At 41.4% G+C, this 25,167-nt stretch overlaps 1 protein-coding gene across 2 annotated transcripts in view; it reads right to left on the bottom strand.

Moving 5' to 3' along the window:
- Nucleotides 1–25,167, bottom strand: part of GALNTL6 (polypeptide N-acetylgalactosaminyltransferase like 6) — a 420,375-nt gene that overhangs the window by 21,715 nt on the left and 373,493 nt on the right. For both annotated transcript variants that reach the window (XM_042871381.1, XM_042871380.1), the window contains exons 8-9: nucleotides 13,226–13,333; nucleotides 102–323 (exon numbers count right to left, since the gene is read on the bottom strand). In XM_042871381.1, coding sequence (XP_042727315.1) covers nucleotides 102–323; nucleotides 13,226–13,333 — 330 coding nt within the window. The remainder of the gene's footprint in view (nucleotides 1–101; nucleotides 324–13,225; nucleotides 13,334–25,167) is intronic.

Below are 25,167 nucleotides of genomic sequence, written 5' to 3'. Positions count from 1 at the left end.
ACACTAGTTATCTAAGGTGCTAAATATAATTTCATACTTTTAATTTCCTGTGATGTACAATGTCAGGCTTATTTAAATTTCTTCTAATTTGTATTCCTCACCTCCCCCCAGGCAGCAGGTGGAGGCTCCACAGGTGGGTAATATTTGGGGACATCCCAAGCCACTGCAGCCATGAACCACTTGAAATCTTTACATTTCAGGTGCTTGCGAAGTTCCTTCTGGGCAGAGATGTCACCAGTCGAGAGATGTCTGTACTCGGGCCGTCGCTGGTAGATGTACTCTGCAAACTCATCCATCCATGTCTCTGCCACACGCTTCAGGTTCTGTGCAGCAGAAAAAACACAAATACTGATTTTTTTCATGCATTGACTGAAATTATATCCCTGATGGGGATAATTAAACAAACAAAAATTAATAGCCTATATATCTTGTAAGCTTAACAAGTCTAGTTTTTCATTCTTAAATATAGAAGAATACCAGTAAAGATATGCTACCTTCATTAAAGTGCAGAGTAGCCACTACATAATATTAAATATCCTGTTTTCCTGCTGACTTGGTAAAATAAAGTCTTTTCTCTGATGAATATATTTTACTCCCTGTTCTTTATGCATCTTCACACAGGCTTTGATTAATGCTGGATGTTAAACAGATTTTCTTTCAGCTGCTCAGATGTGCATTTGTGCCTTTTCCTGTTAGCTTGCAACGTACTAATGAATTAATAGTTCAAACTATTTCTTCTGTATCTCACTTCACATCTCAAAGGCATCTAAACCTTAGCCATCATATGGCTTCTTTGCCTTGTTTTCACATTTCCCCAGTCTTGGTTAACTTCTCTTCACCAAGCTGCATGCCCTGTTGCCTCCTCAATTCTCTTTAGGGAGATTTTAGAAAATTCCCTTAGAGTGGAGGTCTAGTTGCCCTGTTCCCTTTCCCAAAATTACATCTCAATTCATGCCCACATTTTGGGTATGAATTACATGCTTATGCCTGAGGACAAGCAGTCACAACCTTATTGTGCTCCACCTCCTTTTTGGTTTGGAGCTTTGGACCAGAAGCTTTCCTGTACTACTATACCAGTAGATCTGCAAAAGCATAGCCCATAATCCTGGAGAGGAGTTGAGGCAAAGCAACTTAAGGGACAGGCATCCTGGGCTTTCTGCACTCATCCTGTAGACATAATCAAGAGCCATTTTTAAACGAATCCCAGTTCTGGCTTATGTCCCACAAAGTTTATTTTTGTTGACACTTTACAGGAAAGAAAACTACCAATTTTCTTGTGTAAGAATTTGGCCAAAGTAATTAAATTAGCTTGTTGAAATTATAAAACAGAAAAGACTTGCAAGAACTCCCAGGCAGGTAAGACTGAAAGAAGTAAGTTTTATTTTGTTTAGCATCATGGAGTCTAAATAGCTGTGGGATAAGGGTGAGAATTTTCTCTATTTCTGTATGTTATTTTTCTACATGAATTTATATGCAGATGTTGAAGCGGAATACAGATTTAGTCTATTCTGTATTTCCACAGCAGCCCAATAACCTCTTATCTCACTAATAAAGCAACATCTTGCAGGATGACACTGACATGCTGAAGTATTCTTATTGCTTTGTTTGTAAAAACAAGATAATAAAATTTTGTAATATTCTTTTTATAGAACACTAACTGCAAAATGCTGAGATTTGCTCTGTAATAAGCTGGAGGACAATATGCATCTGATTATCAGCAACATAAGGTAAAGCTTCCTCTCAGAACATCCTTTGCATATAAGTTAGCCTGATTCTTACTCTGATTTGCTCTTGAGATTAGTTTGAAAGATCCTTTCTTGAATTTTATTAACCTGCACAAACTAGAAGCCTTTGAATTAATAAGACTGATCTGAATATAAAGACAGCGAGATACAGAATGAACTTTTAGCTGAAATTGCAAGATAAGTTCCTAGGTGTTTTGTCTCTGTGAAGAAAATACATTAAAACCTGCAGGGGTAAAGCCAGCACAATTAAAGAAGTTTAAGAAATCACATCACTTCTATCCCTACACAGAAATGACTCATACCTCACATAAGATTGCCTTTTATTGTAATTGAATAAAAACCTACATTTCTTTACAAGATATTTGAATTCAAGAACATGTGAACTGGGTTGGACGAAGAAAGTCAGAATAAACTTAACACCACATAAATAACAATCCCATGCTTTTGGCAGAAACCACATAACATATTAATCTTCCAAGTAGAAGTACTATGTGAGACTTTGTAGATAAGACCAAAATATACTTAAGTATATTAAACTCAAAAACTAAAATCCGGAAAACAAGTGTGATCCTTCTAGCACGTTTTCCACTTGTATATGCTGCACGCTTCATTTATTATAATGCAAATAAAGTTCAAGACTATTCTAGAAAATATCTTACTACTTTTTTGGTAATCTCTCTATCTCATAGTGTCATTTCCATATTAAAAAGCATACAGTAGAAACATTTCTTAGGAAAAAAAAATTTAAAGTAACTTCAGACGTATCCCACGGCTTTAATAGAAGACTGCTGGAATTTTCTCCTGTTATTTGGCTAATCTAAAAGAACTGCATTCTTCCCTAGATGATTGTAACTGAATGAGAAAGGAGTCAACAGACATGCTGCGTATTATTATACTTGCTTATTAGCTCAAAATTCCCATTCACCCATTAAAATCTCTTTGTTTTCCAACAAACCCTTCCTTCCTCTTTCTCCCTTCCTTTCTTTCCTGTGACGGTGGGAACTTATCAAACTTGAGGAAAATAGAGTTCTGCACACCACTCCCCAAGTATCAGGGAAGCTACTTTACCCATATATCATAGAATATCCTGAGTTAGAAGGAACCAACAGGGGTTCCTACTACCTAAGCTTCAAATCCAAAATTGAAAGTGATATCCAAACGCCCCTTAAACTCTGGCAGCTCAATGCCATGCCCACTGCTCCATGGTGCAGAATCTTTCCATAATCCTCAGCCCAACATTTCCCTGACACAGCTCCATGCCATTCACTCAAGCCCTGGTGCTGCCACCAGAGAGCAGAGCTCAGTACTACTCTTCTGCACCCCTTGTAAAGAAGCCACAGGCTGCCATGAGACCTCCCCTCCATCTCCTTTTCTCTAGGCTGAAAAAACCAAGGGATCTCAGCCGCTCTGCATATGCCTTGCCCTCCATACCCTTCACTATCTTTGTAGCTATCTTTTGGATGCTAAGTTTCATGCTCTTCTCACACACCAGTGCCAAAACCTGCACAAAGTGCCAAAAGTGAGGCTACACCTGTACAAAGCAGAGTGGGACAATCCTTTCTCTCATCTGGCTAGCAGTGCTGGGTCTGGTGCACCCTTGGGCTCCTTTGGCCTCCAAGGCACAGTGTTGACTCAAATTCAACTTGTCTTTAACCAGAACCCCTAGATCCCTTTCTGTGGGGGCTGATCTCCCGCCTTCTGTCACCTAGTCTGTACATATATAAAGGGCTGCTCCATCCCAGATGCAGAATTCAGCGTTTGCTCTAATACACCAAGATCTCTCTATAAGACCTCTCTGCCTTTGAGGGAGTCAACAAATAGCTGCCTCTATTTCAGTGTTTGTAAGACCAGTATGCATACTTTATCATAAATATTATAAAGCATTGGATGACCAATAAGCATACAGAAAAGTTAGGTTTTGTAAGATTATCCTGTTAGAAAGACAATAAAAAATAAATGGAAAGCGCTCACCAGTTTTGTAGGCTTACAATCAACTCCACAAGGAGCAACATCCAGAAAGAGAGACCTGTCCTTAGTGGCAGTCAGTCCATAAACGGGGGTCTAGTAGAGGTGGAGCCAGGCTCCACCACTTCTGATCACACAAGTGAATTGCCTTCACCTGTGCTCTCACAGCTGACTCAGTGCTCAATCCAGGTGGTCAATCAGAGGTTCAGGCCATGATCCAGCAGTTCCCCTACAGTGTTATTCACAACCGCACTTTGTGTGCTTTCACATACACCTTTGAGTCTTGCAGCCAGCTCACTGATTAAAATGTTGAAGAAAACTGGCCCTAAAATGGAACTCTACACCATTCCACACCAATGACTAGCAACCAGCCTGATGTACCTCCATCTACTATAAACAATCCTTTGAGCCTGACCCATTAGCCAATTGTTCACCCACTGCAATCTTCATTTGTCTAGCTGCATGTTGGACATTTTATGCAGAAGGATATTGTGAGAAAGAGTGCCAAAAGCTTTGCTGAAATTCAAAAATATTGTATCAACTGCTTCCTTTGGTCAATTTGGTGGGTAATCTTGTCATAAAAGGAAAAAAAGTTCATAAACAGGCAACACATGTTGCCTGATTAATGATTGTATTGTGCTTTTCAGTAACTCCCAGAGTAATCTTCTCCATAATTTTACCAAGCACTGAAGTGAGACTGACAGGATCTAAATCTATTTAAAACTGTGTTCTTTAGTTCTTCCAAAATCTATGCTTCTCTTCTATGCTAAAAATTTTCCACACCTTGGCAGATTCTATAAGGAAACTATATGTTCTTAGCATGTTTATATATTACCATCATTAGCTGAACCTGTATGAGGCAGCCCTTTGAATTTCAATAAGTATCCTTTTAAAAATATAAACTCCTTATTTGCTAGCTCTAAACCTCTGGACTATTTAGGAACATGACTGTAAGCAGCCCTCCCCCTGAAGTAGTGGAAAGCTCTTTCTGAAGTTGGTTGTTACAAGAAGAAAGCATTCTGTATCCAAACACTTTAAAGAGGTTTGCAGTCTTCAGTTAACAAGAGATTCTGATCTTTATTTTCACTACGGAAGCTCAGTAATCACAACATTTCACTTTAACATAAACACGTACAGACCAGTAACAGAATCATCAAATAACAGTTAACCCCCATATTTAGATTGAATGAAGTCAGGTAGATCAAATTCTGTAAGCTAGCCCAGAGTAGCCTTACACAACCAAAGGCAAACATCATTCACATTTCTACTTACACTATAATAACTTATCGTGTCCTTGGAGATGAATGAGCTCTGCTGAGTTGAATATTGCAGTTCTGTGGCTGTCTAATATTGTGAGAAGTTGCCCTATGAGAAAAACCTCCTAGGAACATAACTTCTCCACACACATTTCAATGAGATTCTAGTTTCCTACTGACCTTACCAACAGAAAGGAAGAGGCTCACAACTGAAATATGAGAGAAGTCATCTTACTTTAAGGCTTACTTGTCAAGTGACATACTTGCAAGGAAGTGATTTCAAGTCCTTTATAAGTCTCTTCGAGAACTGATTTTCCCACTATCTGTGACAGACATTGTGGAGGAAGGAGGACTGTGTCATGTCCTCCTTGCCTGAGCCTTGAAATGAGGCTAGATACATTCTGGAGCATGTGCCCTTATTAAACTCCATAAATGAGAGGGAACAGATCTTGACAGAATATGAATTAAAGCAGGTGCCAAGCCATTTGACACTAGGAGAACTTCGTAATGTATGAGACTTAAAAGCCTACGAGATCAGGTGGCATTTTGTAGATGTTTACAGCACTCCAGTCTCATAGTAAGGTTAATCTACAAAGAAATTAAAATAAACAAAAGTTGGCTTGAATCTCTCAATTTCTAACTTTGATAATATTTGCATAATCTTCTACAGAAAAGAAGTCTTTTAAATGCCAGATTCTAAAATGCCTTTTCAATTATTTTTATCAGTAAGAATAATCAGTTTGGGGATCTCTCATGATGTGGTAGATCATATGTGCTTGGATTCTTTTACCTCAATCTGAACACCTCACATAAATGCATTCTGAGCGGATAAATGAAATATGTTTCTACAGCTGAAAAACTGCTGTTGCTTGGCAAACTTCTACTCATTGCAAGGCTACAGATGATCAGCCTAGTTAAGCTGGAGTTTTAATTGAAGAGGAAAAAAATAATAAAAAAAAATAACAGGAGTAATTAAATGTGGAGCAGTTCAATACTAAATAGTTACATGAATTAGATACACAATATAAGGAAGTCACTGGAATTGTAGATAGACACTTGAGGAGTTTCTCAAGACCTATCCACGACAGATCAGTGATGACTTGTTCTCTTTCATCATAGTCAGTGGAAAGTTTCTCCATGATAAAAAGTAAAGCCCAAAGATATTTGAGAAGATGCATACTTCTACATGTAAGGTTGTGACAGTACCATCTAGAAGCTGAGTGATGCATGCAAGGGTCATATCAGCCTCAGAAAGACTCATTCATCAGCTGCCATCAGTTGTCCATGCATGCATTTTTGAAGTGGTTACATTTTGAGGCGCTGCTACAGCATTGTTCTTTGATAAATCCTTTATTATTGGGCTTATATTTGAACAAGTTTTCCTTGATTTTTTATATAAATCACACAATCAAAACTGGAACTTTGTGTTAGATTTTCTTTCAGCAGTGTTCTACAACAAGACGGTAAGTTACAATGTCACTGAGATCCAGACTTCAATAAAGAGTTGAAACTACTTGACTGGAGAAAAGAGAAAGAAATATTTAATGTACTGTTTTGTCCTGTTCACATTCCACAGTAAGTGGGAAACATGCATCTCTTTGATCAAATGACAGCCCCTTCTTTTTAAGGATGCAAGATTGTCCACCTTTTTCAAGAGACATGTTATTACCAAAATTCAGTGAGAAGGTGGGCACTGGTTAGCAGGTTGGAAAACTGGACTGGGGGAGACACATAGCAAAGGACAGATTCATAAATATTTTTTCCGAGCAAGGTTAAACTAGAGTGGTCCCTGAGAAGAGAGAGGTAATTCCATACTTCATAACAAAAGTGTTACCCAGAGACATACTACTGCACACTGCAAACCTGCAAAACTCCATCCCAACAGTTACATCTTTTCCAATTCATGTTCTTGATGCAGCAGTTAAGCTATCATTAAAATGCAATTTCTGTTCTCAGTTTCTCCAGATGTTCCTAAGTATGTTTTTGTTATCCAGTGGCACTAAAATAGTGCTACAGTTCTCTTATTTGTTTCACTTCACCTACATAACTGTTTCCTTCTGATTCTGTGACTATCTCATTCTTGGAATGAAACCAACCCTAATCCAAATCCACAGACTTTGCTTTTGTCAATATTCAACTACCATGGGAACAGGTGCATCCTGCAATGAATTCCTGTTGTCCTACATTTAACCCGGCCATTTTCCAGGAAGCTGTATGTCACCAGCAGACACACACACATCTGGTGTTGTTTCATGTGTCACAGCAGTCTTTTCCCTCATCAGCAAGGACATCAAAAATCACTTTCAATTACATCAGTCAAACATGAGTCACTGTAGCATGCCTAGAAACTTCAACTATGAAATGTAAGAGGGATACAACTGTTTATTTGCTAAAAATAATGCGACAATCTCTGCCACAACCAACATATTAATCTATTTCTTCCTAATAACATTCATACATGTTATTTCTACCCACTTCATCTTCCCATTTTAAATGCTCTTTATTGTTTATTTTGTGAAGTACAGTGTTGTTGTTGCTTCAGGACAGATATCTTTTTTTATGTTTGGTAGCAGCTGCATTTCATTTGGCTAGAAATAACATAATGTACAGTTTGTTTTACATAAGAAGTATTTAAAAAGCACACTGGGATCCAGCCAGCCAAGAGAACTATACTTTATGCTCTTCTGGCAAATGGGTAATATAAAGTAACAATAAATCACTGCGAAAAAGGAGAAAAAGCATGACTGGAGGAACCTATTCAACAAGTATGGATTAATATGACAGAAGCAGCAGAATACAAATCCTCACAGCTCTCACAAGGAGAAAAACAGTACCCTAAACCTGAATGTCACGCAAATGCTCCTCCTTCAGTGACAATCATTACTCTTTTCTGTACATTTATACAGTGGAAGCATAATAAAGTAGTTCCTGGACACCAAGTACGACTTTGTGATGTGCAGATCTCAATATCTGCCCACATCGATTATGGTCAAATGGGGGCTTTCTTCCATTCCTTTTCTTGCCTAACTCCCTTTTTTTTTTCTTTGGCATTAGGCAGTGCTACTGTTTGGCAGCCTTTTCTTTCTCTTTCTTTCTCTCCGACATCTTGTTTTGGTCCTTTGTATATAATCATGTTTAAAACTTAATTAGCTTTCATTCCAGTAATGGTTTGCATTCGTGTAAAAAAGCAAGCAAATAAAGAGATGCCTGCAGGTGTAAAATAAAAGCTTCTTGATGGAAGACAGCGCACTAACTAGGTGACAAAGCTGGTGGTGTATATAAATAACTCTCGTGGGAGTTAGCACAGCACAGCTGGCAGAGAAGCAAGAGACTGTTTTCAGCCTGTATACTGTGAATACCTAAAACTGAAATTGTAGAGATGTCACGTGAAAACAGCCAGAATTTCATTCTTTTTAGCAATGTTTGTATCTCTATCCCCCCCCCCCCCCCCCGACAAGAGGGCGAGGAAAAAAAAAAACAACCCAAAGTTAAATCTACACTTTGAAAAAAGGGAAGAGGTGGCTGGAAAAAGCCAGCTGTCACTAAAGGACACATCTCTGCTCACTTGAGGCTGGACTGTGGGGTTCAGTGGGCAGCAAGCTCTGTATGCACACATGGTGCATTGCCAGGACGCTCCCTGCCTCAAGCTCTGCCTGCATGTCTCTTCAGCCTGTTTGTAAGGCAGCTGTGGGGAGAGAGAGAGTAGAGAAAGTAGAGCACATCATCCTCTCAGCCACTCTAGAGATAAATGTTTCAGAAAGGTATAAATACAAACTTTATTTACTGATGCCTGCTCCTCTACAGGAAGCAAAACAATGGTGTAACATCTGCTTGCTACTGTGATGCCCACTTTGCAGACTCATACTTGGTAGCCTACAGTCCACCTTTGCTGATAATCCTAGAAGAGAGTTCAGTAGTTTGTTTCCAGACACATTTCTTCAGCTACACGACGTGGCTTCCAGTGCCAGGCTGTTGAACAAACACTAGAAAGTGTGCTAAGCACTAAGGAGGTCACTGTGAAAGTACCAGCACTGCCCCTAAGCAGCATGCCACATCTATTGGTTTGTACTACAGTCACAAGAAAACAGCCCTATGAGCTCTCTTTACCTAACTGTTTCTCCTCTGTCCTTTACTTTGTCTGGAAACAAAAGAAAATGTTGAAGGGCTGCTTTAAGAAAATGCCCAAACACTATCTGCAGCTGGAAAAAAAAAATATTAAAATAAGTGATCATAATATTAAAAGAAGCTCTGCCAAAAAATGCAAATGTTGTCACAGCACCAGATGGTTTAGCTACATTTCTTTATTTAAAGAAATTATCTTTTCAAAGCCACTGAAAAAGGCTGAGAGAATGGTTCAGGTGGGAATCTGAACCCATCTTTAGCAGCTGAATTCCTGAAACAAACTCTTGCAAGTCCCAATTCAGCAACACTGTGTAATGAGGCAAATGTCATCGGGCTTGTGTCTGTTGGGTCAGAGAATCACTGTGCTCTGGGATCCCATGTCCTGGAGTGCAGGGAGGAATTCAGTTTAAGATTAGGATTCACCATGCTGTTGGGTTAGCATCCAAACGTGAACTTCAGTGGGATTGCCCTTCCCTTCAGCAAGGCCTAATGCTCTAATGTTCTGAGTTAAGGCTAAAATGCTGTGTAAGATACCTGTAAATGAAAAAAAATTCTCTGGATATATTTTGAAATTCTGAGTTCATCTCTGTATATCCTATTGAAAGTGACTGCTTATTAACAATTTTCTGATAGCTCTGACAGAATCATGAATAGAAAAATCCCCCCGCCCCAACAAGAAGCAAAATAAAATAAATAATTTTCTGGGATACATCTAAAAGAAATCACTAATTGAATTTTAAGGTCTAACTTCATAGGTAACTCTTAAAAAAAAATAGGAACAGGGAAGAATGTCATAAAGCAACTAAAGCAGCCCAGTCAAAGAATTCAGAAGTTCTTAACAGGACAATGACTTGTGTGGGGTTCTAAGATTTGAGGCCTAGTTTGCTATACTTTATGTAAAACAAACAAATAAAAGCAACTACTAGTCGCTGCAATGTTGTACAGAGGGTGACTGAACAAATGAATGAATGAATAATTACATGGTACTTCCACACTACAATGAGGAATCACTTCTGTCATCTGCATGCTCATTAATCTCATTTTATGTGCAATTACCTGTAAATTGGGCCCCTGGCAAGCAGTGACATCCTGAGACATCTCCAGAAAAAGCTTTGTTAAAAAAGCTTTTGCATTTGTTTGTGACTAGTGTTGGTCTAGTATTAAATGTGTTGGTTGGTGGCCGAGCCTGTGGTGGTGGGGGGTTGAAGATTCATGATCTTTGAGGTCCCTTCCAATCCGGGCCATTCTGTGATTCTGTAACGACCTGTTTTATAAATCTACTACGCATGTTTACAGTTTGCTTTACTTCTGTACAGCAAATGTTTTGCAGACATAGGTGGATTTTTTTCAACGCATAAGGTATGTGTAGGCCTGTCAGGTCTAGAATGACAGAAAAGAAGGAAAGAAATACAATAATAAGGATATAGAAAATTGATGTAATGACACCTGCTATTGTGTGTGGTACACTAATGGTTATTTACTGATGGGGAAGGCAGAACACGGTTTTTGACAAGTCTTTCATTTTATAAATCAAGTTATCCTCATGGCAGATCATAGCTTTTTAAAAATATACCTAAGCTGGTCAGATATTACATAGCTAGCTGAAATTGCATGTTGAAACTTGCTACTAAAAGATGTAAACAGGTGAAATTCTACGAGAAGAGAAGGTAAAATGGGCAAACATAGGCTGAAACAGCTTGAAAATAGATCCATGGCATGTCTAGAAGCTCCATCTTTCTAACTTGTCCCTTTGTCACTTGTGCTGGTGTTGAGGGACAGGATGAGGACATCCATGCTTCTTTAAAGCAGTATCTGCACAACAGAAAGCTCTCTCTTGACAAGTGAAGGGGCTACTGCAATCATTTACACAATCTCAGCTGGGCTTCCTATGGCTTATTCCCTTGTGAACTGCACCTCCAGCATCCTTCTTTACACACCAGAAGATGGAAAAGGATTTAGCGAAATGTTTTATGGAAGCAACTAAGTACTGAAAATGTTGCAGAGATAATACTTCTAGGTATTCTTTGCTATACTATCCATTATATTATTGAACTGGAGGGAAGTTTCAGATAAAATATTTTTACAGGCAAACTACATTCTTTGGAGAACATCATGATATTTGGAGAATAAGGTAATGATTGATGAAAAATCTAGGCAATATGCCATAGCATTATTTTGGCTAACAGCTCTGTTTGGAGCAGTTTATTCAAAACCACAAATGGCCTGTTTCAAAGGGATTGACATATGAAGGATGAGTATGTACTTGCTTTTGATTTTCTGGATTGGATGACAGAAGGAGAACATTTTTGGGCTTAAACACAACGTTATGGTTCAGGGTCCTTTCTTCCTTGGCTAGTTATTAAGATAGCCCCAAACACTAAAACGTACAGAAGATCATGTACTGTTGGCAACCTTGATACAATGTATCTTAACAGTCATATTTTGATTTAGAATACTGTACCAGAAAAAAATTAAAAACCTGGAAATTCAAATTTTCTTTCAAATTTTAACATATGCCAGAAATTTACCTCAGCATCATCATATTTCAGATTCTAACACAGATGCAACTATTTCTTGAATGGGATGGATAAGGTCCATCTCATCAACATGCTACTACATCTCTTCTCACAAGACAGGGCAGAGCATGTGCAGGTATTTAATTTTATATCTGGTATTTTTGGGTGTCAGTATTTCACGGATGTTTCATTAGAATGTGAAAATAAATATATGGTATAAAAATATAAATACATTACATGCGTATACATACACACACATGCATATGAACAGAAAAAAAGGGAGACTGCAGGCTGTGGCTACCCGTTGGCTGCAAGTACGCACAGTGCCACCAAGAAAGGTAACGTTGAACTGTATGAGATGCTAGTAAGTACAAACAGAAATGACTGAATTTGACTGCTACAGGTAATGCACAAGACAGCATATTCTCTTATGAGATACTTTGTTCTGTAGCAGGGGAAAAGAAAGAATGAAACTTGGACTTCTAATATCAAGTTAAGTGTGATTTCACCAGGGGATACAATAACAAAGCAGTTTATATCAACCAGTGTAGAAATCTGAATAAGGACACTTTGAGAATACACGTGCTTAGCTTAGGGGAAGATCTGAACCTCTCAACTTAATCAATCCCCTTGTCACCAACACTGCCACAACCACTAATCCCATTACTGTGCCTTGCTATTTACATGGGCATTCTTTTCAGGCAATTTTTTCTCTCTCTAGGCAGCTGTCAGGCAGGGAGTACAGAAGGCCTCATTCCTGTCTCCAGAGTTATCACAGCCAGACTTGTTCCATACTGCTGAAACTAAGAATATCTCCCCTTTAAAAGAAATATATTCTTTTATTTTTACCACATTTTCATTATTAAGAAAAAAAGGATTCATAAAATATTATCCTATGGCAATATACAGACTTTAATATTAATGCCATTTAAAAAAAAATCCTCTAAAATAGAAAAGATTAAATTTAAGCATGAATAAATACTAGTATCTTCCTGGAAGCTACATCTGTGGCCTTTGTCTCCCATCTTTTGACATCCTGTGAACATCTCCAGAAAGTTACAGAACATTTTCTCTTGAGCAAAAAGTTCTCCATGGATATGGATGGTAGTCTGAAAAATATCTAGAGGTCTCCTAATTTCTTACTCACATGGCTCCAAGCTGGCAGCATCCCATAACCAGGTTTTACACAATAATTAGACAGTCGCTCAAATCATTGTTGCTCAGTTCTTTTCCCTCAGAAAATATTCCTTATGCAAGATTCTGCCTGTTCTGCTGACAGATAAGAAAACGTGCTTTCAAATTGGTCCTGCTATGCCTGACAACACTGTGCTATTCAAGAAGCAAAAGCCTCAGGTTATTCTTAGGTTCTTTTGAATTGCTATGAAACACACTTCTGCGCTGAAATGTCCAGCCCTACAATTTTAAGCTTTCATTTTGCTCTTTGCAATTTTATCTCTGCAAGGCAGCATAACTGCAGCAATTGCACATCTCATTTCAGAAAAATAAAGCAACATACGTTTCACATTTTAATGGCTTACTGTTAGGTGTGGAAACCAGTTCACAGGAAATGAAGAAAGCGATTATAAATGAAAATGAAAAACAGCAAAACCCAATTACTCACACGTGCTAGGCTGGTGCCAGAAGGAACTTTATAAGGGACATACTTCCTGTAGATATGCCCAACTCTAGAACATGGAACATCGAACATGCCACCTCCACACATCCACACCTAGAAGACACATGGAGCAAAACATGGCATTTTAATTCATGGGATATGTGAAAACTACACATCATTCTGTACTGACTTTTCCTGTACTCATAGTGGTGGCCTTATTTGCATGCCCAATGCTGGGATTAGATAATAAGGTTCTTTGGTACCTGGTATCTCACCTCACAAAAGCAGAGTATGTTCAAAATAAAAGTATAAAACATTTACTATATCAATGATCCTCCTGAAAAACCAGCAGGATATTATTAAGTCAGCTGTTTAAAACATACAGGACAAAAATTTCAAAAGGAGGACAAGAAAGTTCAAACAAGCCATCAATCAGAAGAAGAAAATAACAAAATACCCATCTTTCATATTGAACAGTGAACATAAAGCTCCATTGTTAAGGTGTTCTCCAATTTGTAAGGAAAAATAAACAAAACCAATTAACGTATGATCAAGATCATGCAGAAAGAGAAAGAAGAGCATGTCACTTCGTTTTGTAATTAATACATTTAACGCAGAAATAAATGGGGTCATCTGGAGGATATGTGTGATGCTTCAGGTTAGAGCAAGCACAAAACCCACAAACCCACAAAAATGATGGGAGCTGCAAGTTCTTCACAACACAAAAACTTATTTGCGTGCTGAGGGGCAGCGAGCAAAGAATCCTTCACAAAACTTCACCTAGCGTGATTATTTAACCAAGTATACGAGGGCCTTTTCAACCCAGGCCATTCTGTGATTCCATTATTCTATGATCTGCAATGTCTTAAGGGAGAGCAAGGGAGGCAGAAATTCAGAATCTGTCTTCTAGAGCCAAAGACGTGCTGCAAAGCAGAGGCTTGCCAGGCCAGGCACGGCCTTTGCTACAGTGGAGACTGTACAAAACCCACCCTGAGCTGGCAACCTGGAGATGGCCTTAAGCACACTGCTGCCATCTCTATGTCCACCAGAAGCCCAGTTCCATTTCCAGGAAGTGGCTACCCAGCTGAGTGCTACCAAGCTGTCTTGGTGCTGGCACTGTACCTTCTCAGTGGAGGAGGAGGGGAGGACTCTGCACCGGTCCCTGGTGAACTCAGCCCTCAGAAGTGGTTCCTAGCACTCAGCAGGGGTGGAGCAGAATCCATGCAAAGCTGGAACAGGGCATGGTACAAGGTGATTGGGCATGAGAGTCACAGTACCATGGAACTCGGGGATTTTGGTACCTGGAGGGGCTGAGGAAACATCTCCAGCCTTGCACGACTCCCAGAAACTGACCCACAAATCCTCACCCTGCCCAGGGTCTGGGAATGCCCCGACCACAGCATGGTCCTGAAACTCCCAGCAGTCAAGAATGGATGACCCATGTCACAGGGGAAGTGTTGCATTTTGATTTAAAAACACCCCATACAATAATGCGGAGGCTGTGTGCAGCCTGTGATGCACATGATGGAGGGCATGTCACATGTGGGTGGAGGATGGGCTCCTCCCCAAGGCTGGGGACAAGCCCTGCTCCCCTACCGAGCCCTCCAGCCCTCCAATTACACCACATTCCACCAAGCCCATCAAGCCCATCAAGGCGGGATAGGGACAGTTTGTACTCCCAGGGCTACGAACATGCAAAATGAACAACACCTGGTCTCCCTTGTGATGGGGAGCCCAGTTCTGGGCCCAAAGCTCCAGCTGTGGTCTCCTCAGAGCTGAGCAGAGGGGCATGATAACCACCCTTCACCTGCTGGCAGCATCCGGCCTCATGCAGCCCAGGACACCATTCACCAAGGCAACCTGGGCTCCTTGCTGGTTCAGCTTGGTGTCCAGCCGGACTCCTAGCTCTGCTGCAGTTGGCTAACCCAGCTGTAGCGTGCTCTGGGGGTGCCTCTCCCCAGGTGCAGAAATTTGCACTTTCCCTCTCTCAAGCCCGTGGGGTTCCTGCCTGGAATGCACCAGTGGCATGGCAGTAGGAAAAAGGGAAGAAACTGTCAAGGATGGGGAAGCAACAACCGCCGTGCTTTGCTATTAGCAATACTAACACTTTTTTTTTGTTTTTTTTTGCAGACTTTTGTTCTACTTTATTTCAATGGTGGAATTGGACACTGATGGCAAGGGTCCATTGGGGCCGGTGTACGTCCCAGCTGCTGCCCGGCCCCAGTCTCTTCAGCTTCATCACTGCTCTAATCCTGCCGGCGAGGTGGCCTCTTCTTTGGTGATGCCGAAGGCTGGGAGTTGCTGGCCTTCCTCTTTGGGGCTCGCCGGGTCCCCTCAGGTGGGCTGGTGCCAGAGGGCCCTGCAACCTCTTCTGGCTCCTCACGGGGCACTGCCTGTTCCATGGTGACATTCACAGGATTGGAATGTGGGCGGCTGGGACGCCCACTGAGCTGTTCTCCTGTCCTGCCCAGCATTTCGTCCCCGTTGGAGCCGGAGCTGGCAGGGCTGCTGGAGGATGCTGGGCTAGGGACAGGAGCCTCCTCTCCTGGGGCAGCTCTGGGCTCTGATGCAACGGCCTGTGCCCCAGCAGCTGGAGCGATGTTGAGGCCCAGCAAGTGATGAGCCTCCCTGGCGCACCTCTGCACAGCGAAGGCGATGAAGTACCTTACAAAGATCACTGCGTGGCCCTGCAGGTCGGGTTCCAGCATTTCTACCAGGATCTCTTCTGCCAAGCCGACAAGGAGCACAGCCCAGATGACACTGTATGCCACTGTATTTGCATGTGGCCCCTCGGTGCCCAGGATGCGGCGCAGCTTCCATCGCAGCCAGGAGTGCAGGGGTCGCAGCAGGACCGGGTGCTCCTGGAAGATGGAAGCCCAGGTGGCGGGGGACAGGCCACCCACAGGACGCGTGGGCACTGCAGGCCATGGCCGGGCTGCGCGGCGTCCTGCGGGACTCCGTCTGGCAGTGGCTGCCACTGCAGCTGGTCTGAGCACCAGCTCCTCATAGTCGTTGTCTGCTTGCACAGAGTGGATGATGGATTGCACGTCCTGTTTGCAAAGCGGACACTGAGGCCTGGTGCTTGTCCACCGCTGTATGCAGGGGAAGCAAAACTGGTGGCAGCACGGCATGGTGTACGCCGCACTGTCCCAGTTCTCCAGGCACACGGGGCAGCGGGTGTCTAATGCTGCCTCCATGCTTCCACCAGTTACGGTGGGCTCGGGGGAGCAGAAGGTGGTAACACACTCCCCAGCACTGACGCTACAGCAGCAGGTGTCACACTGGAAGAGGACAAGAGACATTAGTCACATATCGGCCTGGCAAGGATCTCTCAGAATTCACCCCCCTCGATGCCAGTCCCTGTGCCGCCTACCTATGCTGCTGCACGCGCCTCTCTGGGATGTCCTGTCCGCCTGCTCCCAGCAGGGTCGGGGTAAAGAAAAAGTGGCTCTGAAACGGCTTCTGAGAGCTGCGCTAGCAGCACCCAGAGCACGTACCAGCACCAAAGTTCGCCCTGTCCACACTCCAGTCCTCGCACACACGCTCGGTTGGAGGTCAGGCAAGAACTGCTGGGCTGAGCTGCTACGCCCACATTAAAGCATCTGTGGACTATGGAGTCACAATCCGTTGCCTGGAGATGTCTCAAACCACAGCTTGGCCAAGCTGCTGGGCGTCACCTTTATTCGACCTTCTCTTGGGGGCATCACTGCCCATCCCACAGCAATGTCACAGTCCATTGTTGGCTCATCACAATGAGCCGTCCTCACCTGCAGCACGTACTCCAGCACCAGCACTAGTTTCACAAGTTTCTGGGCTTTTCCCAGTGTCACTGCCCATTCCATTCTTTGCATCTCATGTGCTTGGCATCGGTGTTTCGCACCAGTCACCAGGGCCTTGGCCACATCTTCCCATGGGCCCCATCAGGTTACTCTGGCCATGGCATGCAGCCCCAGGCATGTACAGCAAGAAGATTTATTCAATAAAAGTTCATGCTTCTCTCTGATAGTAGGACTTGATGATCTCAGAGGTCTTTTCCAACCTTAATGATTCTATGACTCCATCATTCTTAGGCTGCAGGAGGAAGTCCTACAGGCTTTCCCCACACTCTCCAACTCTGCTGGCCAGCTCTCTGAGACCCCCAGGTTCCTCCCGAGGGATGTCAAAACCCAGGACTGTCTCTGGGGGATTTTCTCCTCCTTGCAGAACAATCAAACCAGCTGCAAGCCTTGGCCCTCTGTCCATGCAAGGGCTTGCAACTGTTGGTCCCCGGTTGGCTTGTCCTTATCAAGAGTTATTTGATGTTATTTATCCAGGACATTCCTGGAGTCTGTTGAGGATAAATTCCTGCTCCAGGTATTAGACAGATCAACCCAAGCTGAAGTCCTACTGGATCTCATGCTCACCAATGCAGAGGAGACCATTAACGACGTTAAGATTGAAGGCAGCCTGGGCTTTTGTGATTGTGGCCTGGTGGAATTTGTGATCTGGAGAAAAAAGCAGCATCAGGACCCTGAACTTCAGGGGAGCACACTGGAAACAAAAATTCCACGAGCCCCTTCCCACCCTGTTTAAAAGAAAACCACATAGAAGCTGAGAGAGAAAACGCTTGTCCTTTAAGTGCTTCTTTATGTAGGTGCATGTAAAGATGTGTCATGAAACATTTGCATTCGTTGAGATGAGAATTCAGGTCCATGTATTAGATATGATTTTATCTGTATTCGAAGCATTCTGGAGTGAGATGAAGCAAATTTATGACCTAGGCTAAAGCACAACAGACAGATGACAGCATATCTTACCAGTGAATGACTTACATGCAGTAAGGAATTCATCAGGAAGTTGATACGCTTCCCATTAAAACAACAGTGATCAGATCCCTAACAAAAGGTGTCAGATATTATGATTATGAATGTTTGATGTTTTCTGTGAGGCCTGAAGAGGACAATGTACATCTATACTTTTTAACCTTACATTCTATACCCTCCCTCTCCTCCCTGCCTGCTAACTGGCTGTAGCTGCTGGCTTACTGAAATCACAGGAAAAAATAAATGATTAATTTCATTCACTTAAAGCAACAGCAAAAACGGACAGGAGTTTGGCCTCTTTCACTGTGCTTGCCTGCACTACATTTGTGCGGTCCTGGCTGTGTGGTCGTAAGCTTATAATGAAATTTTAGTAATCTGAACACGCATATGCTAAGCACTGCACTATGGAATAACTTGGTGCTTGAGTGTAACTGAAAGCAATTGCCGAAAGTAGCAATTGGGAATTCAGCTCCTGAGACTGACTGTGCTACTCATGCTGTGAATGGAAAAAGCAGGGATTTTAGCATGAGGGCTTGAGCTGCAAAGCATTTTAGGAAGCTACATCTTATGGGTCATTTGGGTATTGGCCCTTGTAGTCTGTCAGCTGGCAGCCCTGACATCCAGCTGAGACCTGGTAATCATTTGACGCTTTGCAGCAGACTGCTGGACAAACTTAAGTACGCTAGGGGAGGAAGTAAGGAAGGCTTGAAACTGGTAGAGGTGGGGGAAGATCCTGGGCTTGCCCTGCAGATCCAGAGACCTCACTGTGCAGTTGGGTACAGCTGTGAGTTACCTGGGAGCTTAACAGCTCCCAGCAGCCTGTCCTTCCAGGGCAAGGAGTGCCATGCTGCTGCTTCTGGTGCATGGCAGCATGTCAGATGGGCAGACACATTGTGCAGATTGGCAGCACAGGGTTATACAGGCAGCTGTACTGGATTATCACTCTGTCAAATGGAAACATGTATGTTGATGGAATTAAGCGTGAGCACAGTTCTTCTGATGGGTTGGAAATGGAGACCCAAAGAAATGCCCTGCATCTGTGCCAGAAGAACTCGTTGCAGCCCAGAGCAGCCTTGCTATGCCATGTTGACACGACCTTTTGTTTTTTGAAAGTATTTTGTAAAACATACTTCATAAAGAAAACACTGAAATCGTCAAATCTTCATCCGCCTAAGCCCATGTCACCTACCTCACAATGCTCATATTAAAAATTATAAACATGAGAATGTTAAAATCAGGTGGGTAATGCCAATTATTAAAAAATACATTATTCATCTTTCTGTCAATACTTCATTTGTACATTATTTCCTTTGGGATCTTCTGGTGGAAATCTCTGTGGCTGTCTTGAAATAAACCAATGCACTGATGAAAGTGCAGGCATATACTGACTATTCATTGCTGTTTTTTTAAATGAAAACATTATTTTGAAGGCTAGACAAGACACTGAAGTTATTAAGCAAGGTTTCTAAGTCACTGAAGAGGAGACAGCACAGAAGTTTGACTCAGAGGGAGGTCAGCCACAGAACAAAGAACAAATGCAAAAAAAAAAAACACCCAAGAGAGTAGTATAAAGTAGTATATATATACACACATATACATATGTAGGCCAATGTTAATTTAACTTGGCCAGTGAGAGCAGAGGTAGACATGCACTGCATTGGGTATCAGTTAAAGCAAAAAATAAAAAAAAAAAAAAATAAAAAAAAAGACAAAATAAAAAAGGAAAAGAAGAAAAAGATTCAGAAAAAAGCCCTGTCAGGTATGCTGAGGCAATAACAAGTGGGAGGAAAAAACACTTTGTGTTAGGTTTATATTTGATAGACATAAAACTTGAAAATGCTGTGCTGCACCTGAGGTGCTCTGTGTAGGGTAATTGAAATGAATCCTCGGCTGCCTTGAAGGACATTTAGCAGCTGTTCCTGTTTATCTTTCAGCTTCAGAATGGTTTTAAAGGCGTTTTTTATATTTTCTTGGGAAGATCAATTCTGGCAACCCTGTCTTTAAAATGTGCATTTTTATGTCACCTGCACTGAATACAGGAAATCGGAGAATGGTTTCTGTATTAAATATTGCAGTTCTTCAGTGTACCATGAAAGGAATTCAGGTGGTGTGGGACATTTGGTAAAATGATATCACAACACTGATGCCTCTGTTTATCTAAGAAGTAAGCAATGAAACTCTCAAGATTGCTAATGCCTCCTCCTTACAAAAGCAATGAATCTGCTCCGTGTCTGAGGTATAAAAAACAAAGATGAAACCAAAACAGTGCAATTTCAGCTTGGAAAGATCAAAATAAGAGTAGTTTATGTGTCATCTATATACTATCTCACGATTTGTCTTTATGTAGCTCTTTCCCAGAGAATGTTGCAAAACACTTTATGGGGATGGTTGAAAGCAAGAGGCAAGAATTAATGCAAAGCTTTTTAAAGAGATTAAGTTATGGTTGTGTGGTTTAGGTCCCGACTGCAGCTTAGGTATTGCCACAACATTTTTCTGGTTCCATTATACAGCTGTTACAGGACTTTGGGGTGAATCACCCTTTTTCATATTACTTCATCCTCATAAAGAATGCTGCCTGCTCTCTCCCTCTTTGCCTTATCTATCCAGCTTGAGAGACTATCTGTAAAATGTAAATACAGTGCACAAGAGAACAAGATTTCAATCCATATGCTATGCTGTAATCATAATTACCGCAGTAAGAGACTCATGATATTGGAGCAGTGGAGGATGTATTTGCTGGGAAGAGGAACGTAAACATATAACAAATTAAGTAAAAGATTGAGGAGGGACTGAATGGGTTTTGGATCAGGCTTCAAAACTAATTGAGAAATATACTGCTGCTGCTGAGAGTCAGTAATAAGACAGACAATGACAAGAGACACTGAAATTATAGGAAAAAAAAACACAAAACAGTAAACTGGTGGAAGAGGAATATAAAGCATGCCGTGCAATGCTGTCAGCTTGGTGCTATGAGCACTGAGCAAGAGAGACTAAGACCAGGAGAAATGTACTACCACAGGGAGGCTGAAAAAGGTGTAGAAAATAAGAATACAAAACATTATGGGATGTTGCAGACATTCTTCCTGAAATATAAGCCTCCCTACTATAAGCCTCATTATATAAATACAATGAGATTTGGCAGCAGTAGAAAAGGAGAAGGAAGAATATTTTATTATGAATTTTTCAATGTAACAAGAATGTCCAACTAAATGCAAGAAAAGATTGAAAAATGGGAACAATGACTTCAGATGTGTGGCCAGCAAGGTCAGAAACAGCAAAACCATTTACTTGCGGTGCAGTGGGATTTCATGCCAGTGATATTGAAACAGTACTGTGTACATTGGAAACTGATGACCATGGATATTTCAACAGCCATCACCAGCACCTTTTGAATACTGAGTCTGTATTGGTTATAACTGCATTGACAAGTGGTAATGCTGCCCTACTTCCTGCCTCCCCCCAAGGTTGTCAGCAGTGAAGGGAAGTAACAGCAATGATAGTAAAGAAAGGGATTAATAAACTTGGAGGTGTGTGTTGGAAAAAAAAAAAAAAAGGGATAAATAGAATCTGGAGGATACGTCAGCATGCATAAGGATAAAACCTTAGAGATAGGTGACTGGCTTCAAAGAGGTAAGGGTATCAGCATGAGCATTTCTGTTAAGGTATGATTTATGTGTATGCCTAAGGAATGTCTAGCATAAAGGATCTTCAGCAAACACAGGAAATGAATATCTTTCACCACTCAATATATTTTGGAAATTACTACATAAACTGTGCCTTTCTAACAGATTTAAATTTAGGATTTCCTAAATAGTGACTTCCCTGGTTAATGAGAAAGGAAACTATTCATCAGGTCAGTTCCAGTGCTTTGACAGTTTTCTCAAGTTAAGCATACCCTGAACAGTATCATCAGCAAGACACCATACATCTTTTTAATTAAAAAATTGATCCTGAGGTTATGCTGCCAAAAAAAAATTAAAATACTGCACATTATTTCTTTTGCAAAAATTAATCTAAGAAACTTTTTAATGAAGGGGTCATATTTTGAGACACAGGTTGTGACTGCTTCACCATCCATGGATTTGTGCATGAATGCTCTGATTTGGAAACAGCAGTCCATCAGTGCAGCACCCAGTTCTACAATTGCTACTGTCCTCCACAGTAATGTTACTAGGCAAGAGCAAGACAGAAATACATTGGTTTCCCTGAGGAAATAAAGGTCAGGCAAACTTAATAAGCAGCCTTTTTGTTAAGCAGAACAAAACAGAAAGCTGTGCTCTTAACAACTCAGCACCTGGAATAGAAGTTTGTTTGAAGTTTGGGGAAGTTTCCTTTCATGCTACTGCATAGATTCAAATATCACAGAAACATTAGGAGGCTTACTGTATTTTGGAGAAACTTAATGAATTGCTGTGCTGTAAATTTAGCTTCAGTGTAGATCCACTCTGTGTAGAATCTTTTGTTCTTTTAGAGAACACACAAAACCAAATTTTTGCTCAACCTTCTGTCCATGTGTAGTGAGATAACGCAACTTCCCCCACAGAAAAAGACTTTTGGTTAGGACTGCTCTGCATCGAATCCTCGTGCCTTATCCCAGGTCAAATCTAATGAAACAGCCAGTAAGAAACATCAAAACAGACACTGTCCCTCCAAGAGGGAGAACCTTTCCTAAATGTGTTTCAACCTCTCTGTGTCATGAACTGCAGTCTGACTCCCCGTTCAACCACTTGTCCTGTTATAATTTTACTGTACGGTTTTTTTAACCAGTCTTCAATCTCTGCCTTAGCATCTTAAATTCATAAAGCCATATGGTTTGCTGGCGTTAGCATGTGCCTGATGACTCTTGCACCAGCCTTCAATTCACATAGCAGAGTAGCTGATAGTAAGATCGCGATGAAGAAGTGGATGAAGCCTTAGATTGAAGGACTTGAGGCCATTTGAGGACTATTTAACTGAGTCCTGATACTAGCACTGATGTAGCCATTATGCATTTCTCAAACATCCAACTTCTCCAGCTGTCCAAGCCCATACTCTGCGCTCACAGCTACACACCTGCTTTGTAGCCAACACTTCTCTCATTTAGACTGTGGGGTGACTTTGGATAACCATGGTACAGTAACACAGAGATCTTTGGGTGCGAAGATGCCTTTTCTGAATATGATCTTAATATCAAGTAATCTTTTCCCTTTGGTATGTGGGTTTACACCCTGCTATAGGCAAAGACACCTCCCACTAGATCAGGTTGCTCAAAGCCCCATCCAGCCTGGTCTTGAATACTTCCAGAGAGGGGGCAACCACAACAACTCTGGGCAACTTGTTCCAATGTCTCAACACCCTCAAGTAAATAATTTCTTCCTTATATCTAGGGTAAATCTACTCTCTTCAAGTTTAAATCGATTTCTCCTCATCCTGTTGCTACACGCCCTTCTAAAAAGCCCCTCCACAGCTTTCTTGTAGGCCCTCTTTAAGTACTGAAAGGCTGCTATAAGATCCCCCTGAAGCCTTTACTTCTCCAGGCTGAAAAGCTCCAGCTCTCTCAGCCCATCCTTAGAGTGTAGGTGCTCCATCCCTCTGATCATCTTTGTGGCCCTCCTCTGGACCCTCTCCAACAGCTTGATGTCCTTCTTATGTCGGAGGCTCCAAAACTGGATGCAGTACTCCAGCTGGGGTCTCACAAGATCTGAATAGAGGGACAGAATCCCCCGACTGGTTAGTCATGTTTCTCTTGATGTAACTCAGGATACGGTTGGCCTTCTAGGATGCAAGAGCACATTGCTGGCTCATGTTGAGTCTTTCATCAACTGATACCCTCAAATCCTTCTCCACAGGGCTGCTCTCAATTCTCCACCTAGCCTGTATTTGTGCTTGGGATGGCCCTGATCCTTGTGGACCTTGCACTTGTCTGTGTTGAACTTCATGAAGCTGGCATAGGCTGTTAGTTCAGTGTGAACCAGACACTGCTTCCTTCTAGAGAGTCTGTGACAGCTCTCTCTGTCATGCTCTCTCTCATAATTATGTCACTGTATTTGAATTAATCAAAAGGATCCCAAGTCTGACACAGGGAAGGTCATATTATCACGTAAGGTATCCATTTATAGTAGCTGGGTCATTTGCTTGTTTACAGTTATGTAGCAACTTTCATAAAAAATAATCTGATAGTTAAAAACAAGATGATGTGAAGAACATGAAAGGAACACCAAGTCCATCACTGAGTTTAAAGACCAGCCTGAAATAGTCCTTTGAAGATGAACTTTGTATAGTTATGGGACATTCTAGTTGGCTTCTTTCTGCAGCTTTTAATGGAAAAAACATATTTTCACAGAATACTTAAGATCTAATTGAATTGAAGAAATGACTGGGAACTGGTGTTTATAGATATTATGGAGAGAGTTTATTGCAGCACTGTGCTCCAAATAATTATTTGCCAAACAAAATAGCATTAATACTAAATAATAGTATGGACGCAAAGCACTCACGATACAACACTTCCACAAACCATACCACTGGTTGTCCTAAGGACTCTAAGATATAGTTTCCCACGCACTCAAGTAAAGGTCTCACACAGGCTGGTAATCTGTTTTCTTCACTGACTTTATGAATAACAGAGATGGCTAGTCCATCAATCTCTCAAGTTTGTAAATAGAATACTAAATTAAACTGAATAATTTGTTGTCACTTCAAAATGTTTCAAGATGACTGAATTTGTAGCTCTTGATGTAGAAATTGTTGATGCACCAAATCAAGCTGATACTGATGATTCTGGTCTAACAAAAAAGTCTGTCCCGTCTCTCTCTCCTGTCTCATTGATTTTTCTTCCATTTTCTGTCATTCCAAACAAAACAAGTCTTTCTTTCTGAAGCTTGCATAGGTTGAGTTCTTCCAGTATAAAGCTGTTTCTATTAGGCAATCCCTCTCTTTCTTCTTTTTTAATATTAATTAAAAAGACAGGGACGTTAAGGTTAGTGTGTACTAATGGGATGACTCAGAAGATCTGACTGAAATGAGACCCAGTGTGACACAGCTGGCTACAGAAAAAATCTATTGCTTAAGCAAAACATACTGGGGTACTCCAGTATCTCAGTTTCTAGTGCTGTTACCATGGTTTCTATACAAAGAGTGGACTGCATTACAATTTTATTCTTTGTG

The sequence above is a fragment of the Lagopus leucura genome, unplaced genomic scaffold (genome assembly GCF_019238085.1).
Source record: "Lagopus leucura isolate 7727_CA_CO unplaced genomic scaffold, USGS_WTPT01 Super-Scaffold_100004, whole genome shotgun sequence".
Lineage (NCBI taxonomy): Eukaryota > Metazoa > Chordata > Aves > Galliformes > Phasianidae > Lagopus > Lagopus leucura.
Note: the sequence above shows the minus strand (reverse complement) of the source record. Positions and strands in the feature narration are given on the sequence as shown.